Source organism: Rhinichthys klamathensis, unplaced genomic scaffold (assembly GCF_029890125.1).
Source record: "Rhinichthys klamathensis goyatoka isolate OS25496 unplaced genomic scaffold, OSU_Roscu_1.1 h1tg000111l_1, whole genome shotgun sequence".
In the NCBI taxonomy this organism is placed as follows: domain Eukaryota; kingdom Metazoa; phylum Chordata; class Actinopteri; order Cypriniformes; family Leuciscidae; genus Rhinichthys; species Rhinichthys klamathensis.
In genome coordinates this window covers 11,710,012-11,731,663 of record NW_026606649.1, presented here as the reverse complement: position 1 = coordinate 11,731,663, position 21,652 = coordinate 11,710,012, and the positions used below count along the sequence as shown (strand labels likewise).

The 21,652-nt window shown below is 37.7% G+C and overlaps 1 protein-coding gene across 2 annotated transcripts; it reads left to right on the top strand.

The window, feature by feature from the left end:
- Positions 1 to 1,002: 1,002 nt before the first annotated feature.
- ints3 (integrator complex subunit 3) lies at positions 1,003 to 21,334 on the top strand. 2 transcript variants are annotated; one of them, XM_056254510.1, is made up of 29 exons: positions 1,003 to 1,428; positions 2,465 to 2,548; positions 6,035 to 6,118; positions 6,221 to 6,334; positions 6,641 to 6,725; positions 6,810 to 6,876; positions 6,997 to 7,138; positions 9,748 to 9,877; positions 9,963 to 10,060; positions 10,149 to 10,340; positions 11,202 to 11,289; positions 11,499 to 11,578; positions 12,284 to 12,375; positions 12,527 to 12,633; positions 13,512 to 13,631; positions 13,852 to 13,981; positions 14,069 to 14,123; positions 14,215 to 14,318; positions 14,534 to 14,698; positions 15,472 to 15,625; positions 15,720 to 15,788; positions 16,321 to 16,396; positions 18,225 to 18,338; positions 18,418 to 18,466; positions 18,556 to 18,726; positions 19,739 to 19,839; positions 19,962 to 20,034; positions 20,118 to 20,271; positions 20,402 to 21,334. In XM_056254510.1, the coding sequence occupies exons 1-29, from the start codon at positions 1,345 to 1,347 to the stop codon at positions 20,477 to 20,479; spliced, it is 3,060 nt and encodes a 1,019-aa protein (XP_056110485.1). In that variant the 5' UTR covers positions 1,003 to 1,344; the 3' UTR covers positions 20,480 to 21,334. The 2 variants fall into 2 exon arrangements, with proteins under 2 accessions (XP_056110485.1, XP_056110486.1); XM_056254511.1 differs by having other exon boundaries at positions 1,013 to 1,428; positions 18,559 to 18,726.
- Positions 21,335 to 21,652: the final 318 nt, after the last annotated feature.

The following is a 21,652-nucleotide window of genomic DNA, read 5'->3' as shown; positions in this document are numbered from 1 at the left end:
AGGTAGCTCAAGTTCACATCGTGGTAACTGGATTGAGGTCAGACGTGGTGCTAACATCAGCCACTTCAAAGCAGGTTCTTTTGGTAGAGCTCACCACATCGAAGAGGCGAATGAACAGAAGTCCAAGTATCAGGAGTGAGGAGTGCAGAAGTTGGGTGTAGGCCTAGAGGCGTTGCTGGTCAGTCACTGTATAAGGTCTACTCTACACGCTGCTTGGCATTACTGGGGCTGCAAAGAGGAAAGCCATCAAGTCCGCTATGGAGGCTGCAGAAAGGCTGTGGCTTAAGAGGTCTGATCAACCCTGGGTGAGGGCGTATGATGTTGAAAGACCAGAAACGCCCAATGACCTCAGGAACATCACTGAAAATATGTCCCAGTGCATCCTAGGATGTATCTTTGATATAGACGTTTAAGGTTATGAAATGTTTGCATAAATGTTATGCATAAATACTGAAATATTATATGAAATAGGCCTATATATTTTCCAAAACATGTTTTATTCTTAAACTGTGAGAAAACCATAGCCATAAATCTAAACAAGTTGTGTTTCAAATTTTGAGTTAAAAAAACTCAGTATTTGTTTCGGCGCAGTACCAAACATTTCCACTAGATAAAATACCATTCGTTTCCAATGCGGTCATCTTTGACCACGATCAGTAGCCTACAAGTGTGACTCTTTTTTTTTCAGTACAATTTAATCTTTTCCCGTCGTAAATTTTCGGTCAAGAATGACCGAACAGCACCAGAGGGTTAATTATCATATATTACATATTATATATTAAATGCCTGCTGTTGTTACCCCATTTAAAAGTCAGCACGTATGTGTTATTTGCATCCCATCCTTATTGTTTGAAATTTGCTATTTTGTAATTTGCAACCCATCCTTATTGTTTACTGTCTATCTGGGTTTTTACCCACATGTTTACACAGAAGCAGCGTTCTTGTCAAGTTCCACGGGCTTCTTTTTGTCTAACGGGTGTCGCTGACAGTGCCATCACGGTGATTGGTCAACTGCCACGTCAATCAAAATGCCCAGCACGCGATTGGCATAAATGGGTCTTTTCGCTCCACCTTCACTCCGCGTTCGGAACACTTCCGCTAGGCCACCATGCCCTGCGGAAGTTGAATTGTTACAGTTAGACACTGTGGAAACACTGGAGTGGTCGCGCGAAGGTGGCGAATTAAGAGTCGTAAACACACTGTAGGCACCTACGACTGGGCGGAGAGAGGGTTAACTAGTTCATAAGCCCCACAGTCCCACGTAAACAGTGAAAGAAGGGTTTTAAACAGCGCCCTAAACCCCCGTAAGGTCCCGTGTGTGTGGGCGCAGCGAGGCGGGAGGAGATGGAGCCCTCGCCGGCTAAGGGTAAAGCACAGGGTCGCCTTCTGGTGTCCACCAGCCTGGACGCCAAAGATGAGCTGGAGGAGGTAGGGATCGACTCATTCCCTTTGGCCGTTACCTTCGTCCTGCACAACACACATTTGTGAAGAAAAACATGGTGAAAACTAAGTACAATAACAAAAGGACAAGCAGAATTGAGAAGTTGACACTATCAGACTTGTAGGATCACTCAGAACAGGGTTGATAGTTGCAGGGATGGCTTTTGTCCTCTTTTATCTTATTTGAAGATTAAAATGCAAAGGAAGGAGTTGCTGCAGCAGTGTAAACATGATCTGTGATGAACACAATGATGTTACTATGTCATATATGTACTGAATGACAGCTGATGGTGTCAGTGACTCCTTCTGCTGGGAAAGGTTTTAAACAGTGATGCAGTCATGTACTTCAATTGAGATTAGACTATTTATTTATGAAGATTTGGGGGATGGATGGATAGATAGATAGATAGATAGATAGATAGATAGATAGATAGATAGATAGATAGATAGATAGATAGATAGATAGATAGATATCTAGATAGATAGATAGATAGATAGATAGATAGATAGATCTATTATAGGCTACATTGCTATTTAGTAGCATTTCAGCAATATTTAATGGTAAAATAAGTATGAAACAGAAATGTATACAAAAACACCAATTACATATATTTATGAAAAATATAAGTGTCAAAAAATAGCTTTTTAGTAAGCAGTGATATATTATGGAATTTGGTTGTATTTTAATACAATAATCATTATTGTCAATTACAAAAATATAAATGTAAAATAGTACTCAATTATAATTATATGCATTATTATTAATTAAATTAGTGTAATTGTAAAAGTACGATTATTGTTGTTGCTTTTGTAATTATTACATTGATTATAACATTTAATATATAAAAAAATGTCTTCAAATAATATTGCTTGTTCCCCCATACGATTAAATGTATGCTTTATTAACTACAGTATTGTTTAGTTTTTGACGTTCATGCATGCATCCGTGTGTGTGTGTGTGTGTGTGTGTGTGTGTGTGTGTGTGTGTGTGTGTGTGTGTGTGTGTGTGTGTGTGTGTGTTCAGCGCCTGGAGAGGTGTGTGAGCATCACCACGTCTATAACCAATGGGCTGTCAGAGCGGGAAGCCAATGATGCCATCACTGCTCATGTGAGTGTTTATTAGTCACACATCCACCTAAAATAACACACATCAGGATTCCCACATCATAAAAACCTTGACATATAATGGAATTTTAAAGTTGTGACTGCGAGTTTTCAGGACATAGTAGAAATTAGTAAAATACAAAAATGAGACTTCTGTAAAATTTATATATATTCGAGCAGAGCAAAATGTTCTTTTTGAATACTTATGTTGGGAACCATATGTCCACATAACTTTAATATATCTGTTGACACTTATTGAAGTCATTTGTATACTGGGGGGCCGTTAACACAAAACGTGTTTTTCATTCCGCTGCTTGTCCATTATTTTTCAATGTAAACACACGCTAGACGGATGTTTTTTACCACTGCGCTCGCTTCTCACATCTTTTGCAGCTTCTCGCGCATGACACGGCATTCTGAAAACGTGGCACTCATGATAAAACGCGTCTCTACACCTTGCACTTTTTGCGTTCTACTGACCTGCGTCTCAGGTTTTTAACAGCAAAAAAGCGTTCTGTGTGAACAGCCCTAAGGATGGTAATTTAAATATAAGACGTGACAGAGAAATAAGCACCTAAAAATCATTAGTTAACTGTAAATTAATAAATATTCATTGGTCCAAAAGTGTCTCTGAAATCGCTTACTTTTTGATTAGGTACTTCATTTGAATTTACTTCGCGTTCGCGACCATTAAAAAGTATGTTCTGTATAATATGAACGTAGGTAGTATGAATGAAAATTAGCCGCCATGTCTAAATACCATGTCGTTACAGTCACGTGACCTATCAGTGTTAGTTGCGTCGCTTCACTGCCATTTATAAATCCTCTTCCGTGGCCTCATGGCAAAGTGTCCATCAAATGTACACTTAAGAATCTAGGTGGAAGTAGTAGGTCATCCGGGTACTTTTCGCCTACTGTTTTTTTTTTTTTTTATACTGTGTATTTGGACATACTACTCTGTTGATGTACTGTTTTTCACTTACTATATAGTAGGGAAGTATTTGATTTCGGACGCAGCACCTGTGTTATCCTACACATGCAGATCATGTGAGTTAGAAATGAGGCCTTAACTTATTTCTTTGTTATTCATAATGTGGATTTCCAGCAAATCCTGTTATATTTCAAGAAATGCCAGTTTATTTAAGCAATTGACCCTTCGCTAAGCCACGCCCGAAAACCGCCACTGGCCAATCGTGGCTTAGCAACCGTAACTAGGCGCGGGAGGTCTGTCAAGCTTTCGAGCGAGGCAAACATGCCGACGCGTTGTGCGTATGGATTGTGCAAATCTGATACCCGGTATTCTAAAAGTTTGGACGGTGGGGTGGCATTTTTTCTCTTCCCGAAACCTAAAAGCCAAAGGGGAGAAATCCCGGGCGTGGATCAAGCAGTGTGGAGACCCATTCACAACTAAATGTCGACAGGATTAACAAAAAAAAAAAAAACGCCTATTGCTTGGAAATAATGGCGGTTCTTTGTTCATAATGCATATATTTGAACGTAAAACAAGACAGAGGCTCACTGACATACTTTAAAATATGTTTCAGCATTGTGTTAATCGACGGTGGACGGCCTACTAACGTTAACTTTACCCCTGTAACCCTGCTACCCCAATCCGATCGCGGCTCTCCCGGTGTTAGATTGATGGATAAGCTGTTTGATTTAAATTGATTTGATATTAGATTATTTTCACATTTCACTTACTCTGCTGTGCATGAACATAGCTGTTCAATTTGTGTGTTTCCCATTTGAATGGTCTGCTAAGGAGGCGGCTGCTGCTTGCGCTGGGACCTAACGTTATAGGCTTTAGCTTCAATTTTGATGAAATTATTCTCTAATCGGTTGCATATTATGTCGTGGATATATCCCTCGAATGCATACTGCTGTCCCTTTTGTCTTGCTCTCTCAGATATTTCACTTGTTCGCCAAAAATGACTAAATATCTCCTTGGGAATGTCTGACACCGGTGCATTCACACTGTAATAGACGTGGCAGCCGCGAAAGCTTGACAGGCGTAGCAACAGTAACTAAGGAGGGCGGGGCTTAGCGAAGGGTCAATTAGGTACTGTGCTATATTTGGAATATAGTCATGACAAAAGGGTTTTATTACAGCGCGTTCAGTGGAGGTCACTGTCCTTCGGATGAGACGTTAAACCGAGGTCCTGACTCTCTGTGGTCATTAAAAATCCCAGGATGTCTTTCGAAAGAGTAGGGGTGTAACCCCGGCATCCTGGCCAAATTTGCCCAGTGGCCTCTGTCCATCATGGCCTCCTAATAATCCCCATATATATATATACACTGATTGGCTTCATCACTCTGTCTCCTCTCCACCAGTAAGCTGGTGTGTGGTGGGCGTTCTGGCGCAATATGGCTGCCGTCGCATCATCCAAGTGGATGCTGCACATTGGTGGTGGTTGAGGAGATTCCCCCTTCCATGTGAAGCGCTTTGAGTGCCTAGAAAAGCGCTATATAAATGTAATGAATTATTATTATTATTATTATTATTATTATTATATTCACAATACAACATTAGTGTCTTATTGATTTTATAAAACCGTTACTACAAAAATATATATAAAGGTTTTTTTTTATTAAAACGTATTAAATGTAAAAAAAAGATATATTTAATTACTAATTTTAAAAAGTAATTAGTAAACTAATTTTAAAATGTAATTTAAGCTTAATTTTCAGAATCATTACTCCAGTCTTCAGTGTAACATGATCCTTTAGAAATCATAATGCTGATTTGGTTTTCAAGAAACCTTTATTATTATTATTACTATAATCAAGGTTGAAAATAGTTAATGTAATATTTTGTGGAAACCGTGATGCATTTTATTTCCAGATTCTTCGATGAATAGAAGAATAAAAGACAGCATTTATTTGAAATATAAATATTTTGTAAGATTATAAATGTCTTTACTGTCACTTTCGAAACATAATAAATGCATCCTTGCTGCATAAAAGTGTTCATTTCTCTCAAAACACAATCTGCCGCAGTAGTGCATGTCATAGCTGTTGTTATGATGACTGTGTGTGGAATGGAATACTAGGCTAACTTACTATACTACACACTGAATACTGCATACAGTTGTTTAAAAATAGTAATAGAAACCATCAGCATTATGTAATCACAAATGTTTCCATCAGTGGGGTGCTGCATTACTTTTACCCACAGGCTTATAAAAGAGAAGAACAGCATGACGTTTAGCGCGCTGGTTAGTGCATGTTGACGTGTTGCTCGTGAAGTACATGAGTTTAAATCTGGCTTGGAACTTGCAATTTCCTGATCCCGGCGTTCGCCTGTCTTCTCTTCAACATTTCTTTTCAATTTGTGACTGACTTGAGATCTGAGATCAATAAAAGTGTCTAAAAGAACTAAAAAAACAAAACGAGTTGAGAATACTGAAAAGAACTTGGCTGTATTTAGAACCATTGTTGATGATGATGTATTCATGAAAGCATTTGATGGGGATGGTGTGTGTGTGTGCAGGTGTGTAAGGGTCCACAGCAGCATGAGGAGGTGTGTCTGGGTCTCTTCGCGCTTCTGCTCACAGAGCCCCCACAAGCACAGAGGGTATGTCGATGCTTCATGAGATCTGATTCACATACATACCACAGAATGCTCTTCTTCTCTAACTGTTCTCCCAGAACATTAACCTAGCATTGTGTCCTGCAGTGCTACAGGGACCTGACGTTAGTGAATCGGGATGGCATGAACGTGGTACTCATGAAAATCAACCAGATCCTCATGGAAAAGTTTCTTAAGCTGCAGGACGTGTGCCGCACGCAGGTGGGCCGTATACACTGGTTGAGAACTTGGGATGACAGGAGCTGTTGTGTTATTTTAGTATTATTTTTATACTATTAGTATTTATTAGAATTACATTTTATATTTTTAGTTTTCATTTACAAGTTTTAGTAATTTTGTTATGTGCTGTCATTTTTATCATTTTTGTTTAAATATTGCTATAAATTGCTTCAATAATTTTAGTACTTCAACTTAAACATTTCAGTTTTTCAATATATATGTATACAGTTATTTATAGTTCTATTGTGTTAACAGCACTTTTGACATCTCTTCTTTTTGTGTGGGCAGCTGGTGTGGTTGGTCAGAGAGCTGGTGAAGAGCGGAGTCATTGGAGCAGATGGGGTTCTCATGACGCTCATGAAACAGATCGCTGGTGTGTTCATACACGCATGCAAGTCATTCTACATATTTACTAGGTACCCCCTATACTGTTTGTCTAACCTACGTCAATCTGCAGGGGGAGACATCTCCAACAAAAACCTGTGGTTGGCAGAGAACGTGTTGGAGATCTTAGTGGACCAGAGGTGAGAGGTTCTGAGTCAAACAGCATGGATGTGACTGTTGCTCTGTGGGCGGTAACTACGTCCATGCAAATGAACCAGAGTTTATTGTCAGTTTCATGAATGTGTTTGTGTGATGGACAGAGAGTGGGTGCTGAAGAGTGGGATGTTAGTGGCCATGTCTGTGTACACATACCTGAGGCTCATAGTGGACCATGGGACGCCAAACCTGCTGTCCCTCAGACAGAGAGAGGTGGACTTCTGCATCGGACTGCTTAGAGAGAGGGTGAGTACAGGAAAGGCTTCAAATCTGACCAACAGAAGATTTGATGTGTCACGACGTGACCTCTTAGCTGAATTAAAAGAATAAAAACTTTTTGCAGTAAAGTGTATATTTGAGTAGATTGTATATTTTGGATTTATTATTATTTATGTTGAATTTGCCTTTGTTTTTTAAATATGCCACAATGTGTGACAAGATATCACGTATGTTGCAGTGTCCGTAGAAATTTCACATGCTCAAAGTCTCGTGTGACTGTGGCTTTAACCCTCATCCTTCCCTCACATCCTGGAACAAATCCTTCCCTTGTGGGTCAAAATATTTTTATTTCATTTTGATAATATTTTTTCTATTTAATGCAATTTTTTGGGAGATTTATTCCATTAAATAGAAAAAAGAAATAATAAATAAATAGTCATTTAGTAATTTAAGCACATTCCTCACATTCTTTCAACTTAAATTACAAATAACACACAATTTCAAGCATAAACCTTTTAATTCAACTCAAAATATCATACATTGGGTGTCTTTGCCGACCTCTTGTGGGGAAAAAAAATATATAACATGATATTTCATGACTCTAGCCACTAGATGGACTTATAGCTCTATTTGGAGCAAATGAGTTGTTTCCGCTGTGTCCTAAAGTAATTTCTCTACAGTATACATTTAGATACACATGGTAGACATTATAAAATAATTTTTTGGTAAAGGTTTAGCATTTTTAGTTAGAATTTTGAGCACTTTTAGGTTTTTCTATGTGTACTGAAGCATTCCTCGCATTCCATTCATTCCTATGGGGGTCAATTTGACCCGTGTGGGAAGGATTTGTTACTTTTTTAAATTTCAACCACAAAACTCCTCGAATCCATTCAATTTTTTTGTGTATTCATGGTTCAAGTGCGACCCCTCTGATGAACACTCAATTTAAAAAACTTTTTTTTTTTTTAATGTCCGGGTTAAAATTACCCGAGGGAAGGATGAGGGTTAAATGTAATGTATTCCTGTGATGGCAAAGGTGAATTTTCAGCAGCCATTACTCCAGTCTTCAGTGTCACACAATCCTTCAGAAATGCTGGATGCTGATCTTTTTTTTTTTTTATCCTTTTTATCCTTATCTTTTTTTATATTCCAAACTTTTCATGAGTAGTTTACATTGAGCACAAGGTGAAAATATTTTTGGGGATGTTTTTTTTTTGTGTGTGTCTGTGTTAATGAGTTAAACTGGATAATGAAGAAAAACCGGCCAGCATTTGTTTTCTAGGATGCACCTCATGAAATTGATTTTTGAGCCCACATACTCTGACACATTGATCCATGATGCAAAACTTTAAATCTGGATGGCAACATTTTTAACTGCATTTTCTGTATAAAAGACCAGAAACGCATTGAAAGGTAAATCGTTTTTATTCAGTGCGTCTTGCTGTAGACTAATTTCAAGGACACTCCCCCTGAAGCCGGCTGAGGTGAAGGGGCTCGTTCAAGGGCACTAAAGCAGGATTGTGATGTCTGTATCTGGGTCAAGAACACTTGGGATTTAACTTGTGACTTGGGCCTGAACCAGCTGTGATTAAAGTAGGCTGCCAGCAATTATTCAACAGATTTAAAAACCGCATGAAATCAAAATTGACTGTACGTACCTTATGTAAATGTTCCTGGTCTTACTGTCCAGTCAGGCTTCAACTAAGTTATTTTGATAATCAAAATATTGGAGGCTCAAATAACATTCGTGTATAAATGTAGGCTATCCTATACATCAGGATTTTTTTGTGTCAGCCAAACCCGTTTGACTTAATATATTTACTTAAAAAATATCCCTGAGATTGTTAATATTTCAATAATTTAACAACACATTTGCATGTGTACTATTCTCTGTTCTTTTAATGGTCACATGACATGGAGGTGAACAAATAAAATATTTGTCTATAATATACAGATATAATATAAGATTTTTTTATGAAGGAAGTTTCTTATTCTCAATAAGGCTGGATTTATTTGATCAATATTATAGTAAAAACAGTAATTGTGTGAAATATTATTACGATTTAAAATAACTTTTGTATTTTAATATTTTTTTTTAAATATATTCAAAAGTATATTATTCAATATATATTCAAAACACTTTTTTTTTTTTAAAAGGCAAAGCTGAATTCTCAGGTAGCCATTTTCTCACATGCCGCATGATCATTCCGAAATCATTCTAAAATGTGGAATTGCTGCTCAAGAAACTTTTTTATAATCAATGTTAAAAACGGTTGCGCTGCTTAATATTTTTGTGAAAACTGTGATACTTGATTTTCAGTATTCTTTGATGAATAGAAAGTTCAAAAGAACAGCATTTTTTTTTTTTTATAAATATTTTGTAACATAATAAATGTCTTTAACTATAATTCAACTTTATCAACCTCTGATACTATACATCATTTCTGGGTAAGTTAATATTAACCGGTATTATCAGTTTTCATCCACTCAAATCCTAATGTATAAAGTCTGCCCTACATTTTTAATTTCACTTGAATGTTACTCATTACAGATGTTTAAATGTTTTTGTTGCTGTTTCATGTGTTGCCATTCAATGGTGATTCGTGTGTTAATGCCATGTGATTGTGTTTTGACAGTTCATGGAGTGTTTTATCATGGGGAGGGATCTCGTCAGACTCTTACAGAATGTGGCTCGTATTCCTGAGATGGATTTGCTGTGGCGAGACCTGCTGCACAATCCTCAGACCCTTAGTCCACAGTTCACAGGTGTGCGTGAGGGAATTTCTACAGTAACACAGTAAAGATTGTGTATGTGTTACTGAAGTGCTCTTGTTGCCTTGTCCCGCTGCAGGTATATTGCAGCTCCTCACCTCTAGAACCTCACGCAAGTTTCTGGCCTGCCGACTCACCCCTGACATGGAGACCAAGCTGCTGTTCATGACCTCAAGGGTAAACACACAAACACTGATACCTGACATGGAAACCACAATTTGTTTGTGATTTGAAAGTCAAACGCTCTTGCTCTCCCTGGCTGCAGGTTCGGTTTGGCCAGCAGAAGCGCTATCAGGACTGGTTTCAGCGGCAGTATCTGTCCACAGCTGAGAGCCAATCACTGCGCTGTGACCTCATTCGTTATATATGTGGTGTGGTTCATCCATCCAATGAAGTGCTGAGCTCTGACATTTTGCCGCGCTGGGCGATTATTGGCTGGCTCCTGACTACCTGCACGGTAAGCAAATACTAAAAACATTTCCTGAAGTTCCCTGTGTGTCCTTATTAAAAAGTCTTAAATTAGGTTTTATCAAATTTAAGGTCATAAAAAGTCTTAAATACCTTAAATGGTATAAGAAGTCTTAATTATCATTTCAAGAGGTCTTAAATTTGGGGATGGAAAAGCAATAATTGTGAAATGGCTTAATATAATGTTTAAAGCTTTTGTAAGCTTTGCATCGTTTCAAAGTAAAAATGCAGCACTGTTGCACATTCTGACTCATGCTTTCAGGGCAGTTCGCCCATCGATGAAAAGCCCATCTTTATGCCAAGTGATTACTTTGATCTACTGTTGATTAATTATAACAATGTTTATCTTATGGTGTTTATAGCATACCTGGAAACTCGTCACCTTTGGAAAGGAGAGTTTCGATGGCATTTTCTTTTTTAACTCAGTAAAATGCCTAATAAAGTAGTGTTTATAAGCACAGTGCTGCTTTTTTAGAGGTAACCGGGTAACTGCTATATTTCTGCTGTTCCATAAGTGGCATCTTCTGTCATTTTTATTCAGCTTGTCCGCCTTTTTTGACCGATGAAAAAGTTCTCATATTTTTTTATGCAGTATAAATTAATATAGATTTAATCATTTATACTTTTGATTCTTCCCTTTTCTTAAAAAAAACGGCTGAAATGTGAGGTTTATAATTTTATAAAACTTTTAGTTTTTGTCAAAAACCTGTATTATTTGAACGTTAAAGTTTAAATTGTGGTTTTTACAGTCAATTTCTCAGTCTCAAAATTTGTTTAAATCATCCAGATACCCTGTCTAAGAGTTTCCTTAGAGGCCATATTAATGCTGAAGTTTCATCTCTCCCCGCAGTCTAATGTTGCTGCATCTAATGCCAAACTGGCCTTGTTCTATGACTGGCTCTTCTTCAACCCTGAGAAAGACAGCATCATGAACATTGGTAAGAGAAGCAGGATAACATTACTGTGTCTTTCAGCTTTGACTTTGTAACGAGACATGTAATAACTACATGCTTTGCCTTAACCCAGTCACTGATGCTCTGTTTTTTTCCTTTGATTCCCCCCCCCTCTCTCTCTCTCTCTCTCTCTCTCTCTCTCTCTCTCTCTCTCTCTCTCTCTCTCTCTCTTTCTCTTTCTCTTTCTCTTTCAGAGCCAGCCATTTTGGTGATGCATCACTCCATGAAGCCACATCCTGCTATTACAGCCACACTTCTGGACTTCATGTGTCGGGTGAGAAACTGTTTCTCAGCTCTTACTGTATCTAAGAGCTTGTTAATTTCTTGCAAATTAAGTGTGAGTAATGGCTTTAAAAATAGAATCACCAGAATTTTACAGAAGTGTCATTTTAAAATACACATTAAAAAACTTCAAATCAAAATGGACAATTTTTTAATAAGTGTATTATGGTTTTTCAGAGTAAATTATGTTCACTCTGAAATAACTATAACACTTTACAAGAAGGCCCTATTAGTTAACATTGGTTAATGCATTAACTAACAATGACAAATACATTTGTTACAGTGTTTATTAATCTTTCTTAACATTAGTTAATAAAAATACAACTATTCTTTGTTAGTTCATGTAAGCTCAGGTCCACTAAATAATTTTAACAGATACAACTTTTGATTTTAAAAATGTATTAGTAAATGTTGAAATTAACATTAACTTGCTTTAAAATGCTTTAGAAATATTACTCATTATTAGTCCATTTTCATTAATGTAGTTAACAAATGAGAACCAAAATAACTTTTTTGCCGATAATATCAAAGGAATCCAGTCACAGTCCAGTAAAAAAAAAGTCCTGTCCTGCATTATTTTCCACTGAATATTCTGTTTGACTGTAAAATAAGTAACATAACACAAGGTAAATGTGTTGTGAATGCCAGTTATTGTTGTGTTTTAATTCTTTGGTTTACCCGCTGTCATCTTCTTCAGATCATCCCAAACTTTTTTCCTCCTCTTGAAGTTCAAGTGCGGCAGGGTGTCTTCAACTCTCTCAACTTCATCATGGAGAAGAGAGTTCTGGCGTTAGTTTCTCACACACACACACACACACACACACAATCAATACCATGTGCTCATACAGACACTTCATCAAGAATGCCAACCCATGTGACCCTGCTAGTTTCAAGATGCTTTGTTATATAATGATCCTGACTGTCTCTCTCCCTTTCGCAGTCATCTAGCACCTCTGTTTGACAACCCCAAACTGGACCGTGAGCTACGGTCTATGCTGAGAGAACGCTTCCCAGAGTTCTGCAGTTCCCCGTCACCGCCCACAGAAGGTCAGAGCTACACACCACTGTTTCATCTAAGTCATGTCAATAAATAAAAGCTCCTACCCAATTCAGTCCACCAGAAATGTTATACAAAAAGGCATTTTGGCTTTCTTTCTTTTTTTTAGCATACTATGATTTGAAAAGCACTAATCTTGCATAATAGTCATCCTTACAAAGTAATAGCATTAGTATGAGATTAGGATTAATATTTGCCTATTAACATCCTATACAAGGAGGAGGGATTTGTGACCATTTTGTGTAGTTGAAGATAAATGTCAGTGAATTTAAGGCTGAGGTTGTGGTCACATTTATTAAATTATTTAACCTAACAGTTGATCATAAATTAATAAAAAATGTAAAAAAAAAAAATAGCCTACATGCAATCCTGCATCCTGTCTGACTCAAATGCCGCTCATTGTCTCATATTATTTATATTATATTATTTTATTTTTATTTATTTTATTATATTATTTTAAATTGAATGAAATAGAAACCATATATATGGTTTCTATTTTATTCTATTTTCTTCCCAATTAAGTATTTTAGAGCTTGACATAACTAGAAATATTTATATTTATTATAAAAATGTTGTTGACTTTTTAATATTGTATTAATTTCCTGGTTTTGGTTCCTAAATAAAAATGAAAAATAAGAAATACGTCAGCTTACACCTTTTTTCGCTGTTTTTTTAAGGCTGGTTTTGTCTCATTTTAAATAATTTTAAGTCATCTTGTGGCCCTTGAAACTGTGCTAAGGCCATCTAATGTGCCCTGGACCCCTAGTTGAGAACCATTAGTCTACAATCTCAAAAGTCAGTGGAATGAAATTCTGCTTGAGGAGTCGTATGTTTTAATGTTGAACATTTTTTTTTATCTGTTATGTAGTGAAAATGGAGGAATCTGTTCCCTTGGAGATGGACAATCATGTGCTTGATAAAGAGGATGGTTGCTATGACACCACAGATGCTACCTTCAGTGATGATGAGGAAGAGTTGAACAACAAGGGTAAGATGCTTTTAGTAGCGGCAGATCCACTTTAACTCAGGCCTTTAGATCAACCTATTAAGAGTAAGATGCTCTGCTTCACAAAGTTTTAGTTGGAGTGGAGCTTATGTGCTATCTAATCTAGATCAGCGGCTCTGGCTCAAAATGATGCCCATGACCCAATTTTGTATTTTCAGTTCATATCAGTGGCATCATGATATTCACCCTTGTTTATCCCAAGGTAAAAAACGAGAGTTCAAGTTCCAACAGCTCAAGGAAACCTACATCGAAGAACCTGCTGACATCACACCTTTCGTGGACCAATTGGACGAGGCGCTTAAAGAGAGGGTTCTCCAGCTGCAGAAAGGGAGGTGAGACACTTGATTAATAACCTGTATCATGGATATATTAAGATCTCAATTGCATAAGTCTCATTTGTGCGGCTCTTTCTCTCTCAGTGACACAGAAACACACTGCGAGGTCATGCAGGAAATTGTGGATCTTATTTTAGAGGTGAGCTTTGCTCAGGGTGAATATTTTGAGCTGAGCTTCAAACACAGCTGGCTTTTTACACACACTTTTTTTTTCATTTGTCCTCTTTCAGGAGGATTTTGACTCCGAGCAGATGTCCACTCTAGCTTCCTGTCTGGCTGAACTGTTTAAGAGTCACTTTAGAGGAGATGTGTTACCGGAGGAGATCACAGAAGAGTATGTTTTTCTCTTTCTACCTGACTTCCTGCCAAGTCGATTAGCACACTATCTAGTGGTTAGCACTTTGAGCCGTGATCCTCATCTGGGACATGTGTCTTCCAGCCTGAGTTGTATCCTTATCCCGTTCCCCCTGTTTTCTTCCCATTATGCCCTGTTACTTTTGTTTATTTTTCTTAATGAAGAGGCTAATATGTTGCTGTGTGTGCTAATAGGTCGCTGGAGGATTCCGTGTGTAAGCCGGTGTGTCTGATCTTCAGGAACTTGTGTCAGATGCAGGAAGACAACAGTGGCTTCTCTGTTCTGCTGGACCTGCTCGCTGAGCTCTACCAGAAACAGCCGAAAATCGGTTATCATCTTCTCTACTACCTCAAAGCCAGGTACAGTCAAATTTTCTTTAGTCCCAAAAATATCAAAAGCAAGCACATGACAAAGTCATAAACACAGAAGGCTCTTCTCAACTCCTGTCCTAGCTCTTTCAGTTTCACTTTTTGAATGACAGACTACTGTCACCTGCTGGTATGGAGAGTTATTTTCTCTCATGCAGATCCAGAACATAAATGCTAGTTGGCCATTGGCTGTTGTCTTTGTGACATGTTCAAGTGAAACTTTTTGACCCAGACACAAGATAAGTGAGGCGACATCACAGTTGAATTTCGTTGTCACTAATTCTTTGATGAATCCCACTTCACATAGCTCTATATTAAACATGGACATATAAATAGTTAACGCTGGAGATTTGTTGTGCCTGATTTGGAAATTATGCTATTTAGGAATGTTTTTTTCTCCTTTTTGTTCTGCTCTCTGAAATAGAGCTGTACAATATGGGGGGGGAAAATCTCATAGCTTCCATTATAATTATTATCAAACAAAACTAAGAAATATTATAGTTCACTGCAAGGAAAATTGCTGCATCTTTAAGAAAAATAATATAATTATAATTATAATATTAAATTAGTTGGTAAAATTGCAATACTAATATTTATGTATGTGATTTATTTATTGTCTCATTTTCAAACGTTAAACCTTAACTTTCATTTTGACTGAAACCCCATATCATGAATTTGGTTTTATTTGGATTAATTGTGCATCCCTACTTTTGAAATCTTAGTGTTTTTATAGTAGACTGTCATTTGAATGTACGTCTTTGCAGCAAAGCAGCAGCGGGGAAGATGAGTCTGTACGAATCGTTTGCTCAGGCCACGGCTCTGGGTGACCTGCACACCTGCTTGATGATGGACATGAAGGCCTGTCAGGAGGATGACGTGAGGCTACTGTGCTATCTAACCCCCTCCATCTATTCAGAGGTAATGCACGTGCACGCATAGACGTCATACTCCAACACCATGTGCCTGCAACTGAGTGTTTCACACCCTTTTCTTACTTTTTTGTGTTGTACAGTTCCCAGATGAAACCCTGCGTAGTGGAGAGCTCCTCAACATGATCGTAGCTGTCATTGATTCAGCACAGGTTTCAAATTTACACCTTTAAAGGGATAGTTCACCCAAAAATGAAAATGATGTCATCATTTACTCATTCTCATGTCATTCCAAACCCAGAAGACCGACAAACATTCTCGAAACACAAATAAAGATATATTTTTAATGAAACCTGAGACATTTATGTCCCTCAATTGAAAGTCCATTACATTAAAGTTTTGATGCTTCAGAGAGTTCATATCGAGATCATAAAAGTAAGCCATGTGAATAGAGCAATTTAATCCAAGTCTTCTGATGAGACACAATCGCTTTATATGATAAACAAATTTAATTTAGGCTTTTATTCACATATAAACAATGATAAACGCATTCATAGAGCACATCAAATATGGTCAACTGAAGCTCAGCTGTACTTGCTTGACGCACGAGAACCGATTAAGGTTTGTACAGTGTGACTGATGACAAAATTTCCATTTTTGGGTGGACGATCCCTTGGATACTGATTACATTCAAATTAATTTGTTTTCCAAATATCTATTAACCTCTTCCTCTTGTTTTCACAGCTTCAGGAGCTGATGTGTCACGTGATGATGGGTAATCTGGTCATGTTCCGTAAAGACTCGGTCCTCAACATCCTCAGTAAGTTTAAGGCAGTTTTCAAACTCTGATGGTTCTCCATCTGAACCCACAAGTTTCTGTTCAAATTGTATTATTACACCAAACAAACCGAACGCCAGGGTCTGAAATTAATGGGGGCTTGGGGCAAAAATGCCAACAAAATGAACAAAAATTCCCTTCAAGTTCAAGATACAGGGACAAAAGAAAAATGTCCCTGCTTAATTAAACTGAATCTATTATAGCTGTCACGATGAAAGTGAAAAATTGTGGCATTACATTTAGATCTTCTCACAATGTATCAGCTTTCTTTTACATGTTTTTTGCAGTTTGCAATTATAACAAATTACATGTTTCTGTTGATCTTATGTATGCCAATGGCCAATCAAAGGCGTTTAGATTAGTGAGTTTTTTTTTTTCAGTGTGCACGCTCTCTGATTAAAGTGCAGACGTAATAAGTACAAGATTCATTTTGCACGGTAGACAGCTTAAAGGGATACTCCACAAAATGAGTGCAGCAGGCGTAATGATATGACGCAGCGCCTGAAAATAAGGCTACCTTCCGTCAACACAACGGAACTATTTTCAGGCGCTGCGTCATATCATTACGCCTGCTGCTCTCATGGTACGGCAGTAAAGTTTCTTGATTATTACGCAGGAATGAGAGTATAGTTCCTAGCCATATCAGCCTAGAAAATCGCAACTTTACATTTTCCGTCGGTCTTAGTGCACGATGTAACTACAGAAGAGTCAAGTTTTAAATAGGAAAAATATCGAAACTCTTTGGTCATTTTTTTTTTTAGAAATGCTAATGGTCTTGTCCACTTCAATGATGTATGCTAAGCTATGCTAAAAGTGGTACCGCCAGAACCGGAGATCGGCTGAATGGATTCAAAAACGGTAAAACTCAACAGTTTAACTATGGGGGAGTTGTAAAATGAGCCTATTTTCAAAAAAAGTGGAGTATCCCTTTAGGTGATTATAGAAGTATTTTTTTTTAGAGTGCACAACTCACGCTAAACAGAAGTCATGGACCGCTTCAGTGATGCGGAAGTTTCTTTTTTTCGCTTTCTGTATATAATTTATTCCGATGCTATGGAATAATTTAGAGCATTATATGTGAAACATTTGTATATATTGTATTATTACATGTATAATAAAAATAAAAAGTAATTTATTCCCAGTTTGAATAGCCATTTTGTTCTTCATGCTAGTAAAATAACCAATGTAAAGTCTTTATTTTGTAATGCGTAAAAAGTAATAAACTAGTAGTGGCCAAAAGTGTTGTCTGGCCTAGGAGAAATTACATCTTCAACATTTATTTAAATATTATAACAAATTTGTTGAAGATTTTGTAAACCTATTGTGTCGTTGTACTTGGAGTCAATTGTTTTATTTGTGATAACACAATGAAACATGCCAAATTGTGCGGACATAATTTTTAGCCGGGCTGTCATACAAAGAAATTATGAACACATGCAAAAACATAGTAAAATAAAACCTGTAGCTGTAGTTTGCCTTTTTTGCCAAATCATTTTGTCAGATAAATACCTTAACCAAGTTCAGTGTTTTGTTTTTCCTTCATATAAAAAAAAGTAAAATATTTTCCTCATATTTTGATCACATAATCGAACTTGTAGGGTCATAAAAAAACAAATATCCCCTCTGGACATCGCTTTTGGCAACTACTGTATTGTTAGCTTGTTTTGTCCGTGTAGCTAGAACATGGACATCAAACTGACTCTGTGCTAAAACCTTTGGTGTGAAATCTGTGTTTATCTGTGTGAATGTGCCAGACATTTTTCCATGGCTTTGTAAATGTCATTTTCCCCTCTGCATCTGTGTGTTACAGTTCAGTCTCTGGACTGGGAGACATTTGAGCAGTACAGCACATGGCAGCTTTTCCTGGCACACAGTATCCCTCTGGATACCATCACCCCCATTTTACAGCACCTCAAATACAAGGGTAAGCATCACTCTACATAGACACACACTTTCACTTTACACTTACATTTCCCATAATTCTCTTCTCTCTCTACTCGCAGAGCATCCTGAGGCTCTATCCTGCCTGCTGCTGCAGTTACGCAGGGAAAAGTAAGTCTTTTCACACAAGTGGGTACTTATCTTTTCTGCTGTGGGACAGTCATTTTTTTATTCTTTTTTTTTTTTGCTTTGCTGTGCTGAAGGCCGAGTGAGGAGATGGTGAAGATGGTGCTGAGCCGACCCTATCACCAAGAGGATCAGTTCACCACCAGCATCCTGCGGCACTGGGCGGCTAAACACGACGACCTGCTGGGAGAACACATCAAAGCCCTGCTCATCAAGAACAACAACATGCCCCGTAAACGACAGAGGTAATGACATGTTCTTCGGCTAGTTCGAAGCCCTCCTATGACATTGAACCGAAAGATAGATGCTGTGTGGTTAAGGCCCTGGGCTGAGGACACAAAGGTTGCAGGTTCAAGCTCAAGTGGATTGACCACAGGGTCAGTATCCCTGGAGAAACATGAAGTACTTTAAATATTTACAGTATAAAATTAATTAGTGTTGTGGAAATCACAAAGATCTTGCCAGTGGGCAAGTTTTCTGCCCACTCATTGTGTCATGACTTGCAAGTATGATGGCACTAAGAAACAAATATTTTAATAGCATCACTGATTTAAAACTCGGTAGCAAAAATGCCAATATTGCTGGAGTTTGACTTATTATTACATATATTTTAAATAAATTATTAAATATGCTTCCATGTGTTCATGCAAGGAATGATTGTGTGGAAAACACTTTATTTTAAAAATCTACTTAACAGTTTGGGTTGAAATTATGGTTTTCTAATTGGGGGGAAAAGCACTTGTTCAAATTCATATCAAATTATAGAATTTAAAGTTTATATATACACAACTGTTCAAAAGTAACTCAGTGACTGTATGTATTGTTACAATAGATTTCTATTTCAAACAATGCTGTTCTTTTAAACTTTCTATTCTTGAAATAATCCTGGGAAAAAAAATGTTTCCACAAATATTAACCCACAAAACTTATTTTAACTGATGATAATAATAAATTTGTCTTAAGCAGCAAATCTGACCATTAGAATGGTTTCTGAAGGATCATGTGATCCTAAAGACTGGGAAATTCAGCTTTGCCATCTCATTAATAAACATTTTAAAATATATTCAAATAGAAAATAGTAATTTAAAATTGTAATAATGTTTCACAATATTACTGTATTTTTACCAAATGAATGCAGGTCTGTTGAGCATAAAGAGAATCGTTCAAAAGCATAGAAAAAAAATCTTACCAAACCTTTGAAAGGTAGTGTAATTTTTGAATATACACATATTTGAGTTGTGCTTTGTTTTTGTGTAGCTTGAGGAGCTCCAGCAGTAAACTGGCTCAGCTGACCCTGGAACAGATGCTGGAACATTTGGACAGTTTGAGACTCAATCTCAGCAACACCAAGAACAACTGTGAGTTCCCCTCCACAGCCAATACTCTTAACACCACTACATTCTTAGCAGCCTGGTTGTCTATTTTACTGTTCATATTGACTTAAACATTGATATCTGAATTCTTCTTGTTGGTGTATCAGTTTTTTCCCAGACACCCATATTACAGGCCCTGCAGCATGTTCAGGCCAGCTGCGATGAGGCCCACAAAATGAGGTGTGTTTTTGCTTGATAAGGTATTGTATTGTATTGTCCAGTTGTTATTCGACTAAATGTCCATCGCTTCTTTCTTCTGTCAGGTTCAGTGATCTTTTCTCATTGGCTGAAGAATATGAGGATTCCTCCAAACAGCCTAAATCTCGACGCAAAGCCCCTGCGTCATCGCCACGGTCCCGCAAGGGTGCGGCTCCTCAACCCTGCAATGAAGAGGAGAGCGCATCCAGCAGCGCTTCGGTAAATCTACACTCACAAATTGACATCATTATCACAAAGGCCTTCAGACTATAAAACACACCCATATTATTATTATTATTATGTTCTACTCGTCATCTGTTTTCAATGGCTTTTGTTGACTCCCTTCCAGGAGGAAGAGGACTCCAAACCCAAAGCTCCCAAGAGGAAACGGAAAGGCTCATCTGCAGTAGGTTCTGACAGCGACTGAGAGGACAAATCCTCATCCTCATGCCAACCACACCCAGCATAACCACGCCCCCTCTGTGATTGTGTCGTCACTGGAGAATACCTGTCAATCATCGACTCCAGCCAATCGGGGACAGCCTGTCCAAACACTCTCCTACTGTAGAGGCAGAACTCTTTCTCTGGACTCAAATGCAGAGGAGCCTGGGAGACAAGCCTCTATCTCTAACCACTGCACTGCTCGCAGTGCTCGGCTATTTTAAGCCTGAGAGTTTGGTTAAGTGCAAGGATGGGCGCAGTGGGGGCGGCTAAGCCTGGAAAATCTAAACCCAGACTGGCAGATGTACAAACAAGACAGACTGCCTTAACAAAGAGGGTTATTTAATGTTCCGCAATGGCCCATCCATAAAAATTCATGGTAATGTACTTCAAAGAACGATTACCCACTAACCATAGTGAACCCGGACTGTAACATGAAGTACAGGGATCTTAAACTGATTAAAGATTTTACTGCATTTGGAGGTTCATTTTGGAATGGTGGAGAGCAGATAGGGGCCTTCAGGTTCAAGCCTTTTATCTTTTCATATTGAACAGACCTTTCCCATGCCCATCATTAATAAAGATTGACACTCTGTCCTGTTTGGACACTGTGGCTCTGCAGAGTGGAGCCGGAGACTTCTCAGAGGGTCTGTGAGTTTTTATCTCATGTTTGAAATGCACAGAGCTGCAGAAAGCAGGACCGTACAAATGGAGGACTTGACTTGGACTTTTTAAAGAATTCTTTCTACTGACTTATTTTCATAAAAACAGATTGTAACTATGTTAAAGGACTATGATATTAATAAAAAAGGGCGGAAAAAGTTTGGTTTTCTTACCAAAATGTCACGTTTGAAGTTTTGTATTCTTGATTGGATGAAGACAAACGTATTTGCAGTTTTCAATAACATACTATTCCACTACCATTTCTTTAGTTTGCACACTGGATGTACATTATGCTTAACATGCAAATTGTCTGTATACATACAATACCTGAATAATCTGATTTTTTTTAAAGTGTATCATATACAAAAGGGCACACCCTACACTAGAAACTCTATCCCACAATGCATTGTGCGGCTGATTAGGCCTTCCATTTCCAATGTAACGGATGAATCAGAAGTAATATCAGCCAATATTTTTAACCTCTTTCTTTGCTCAC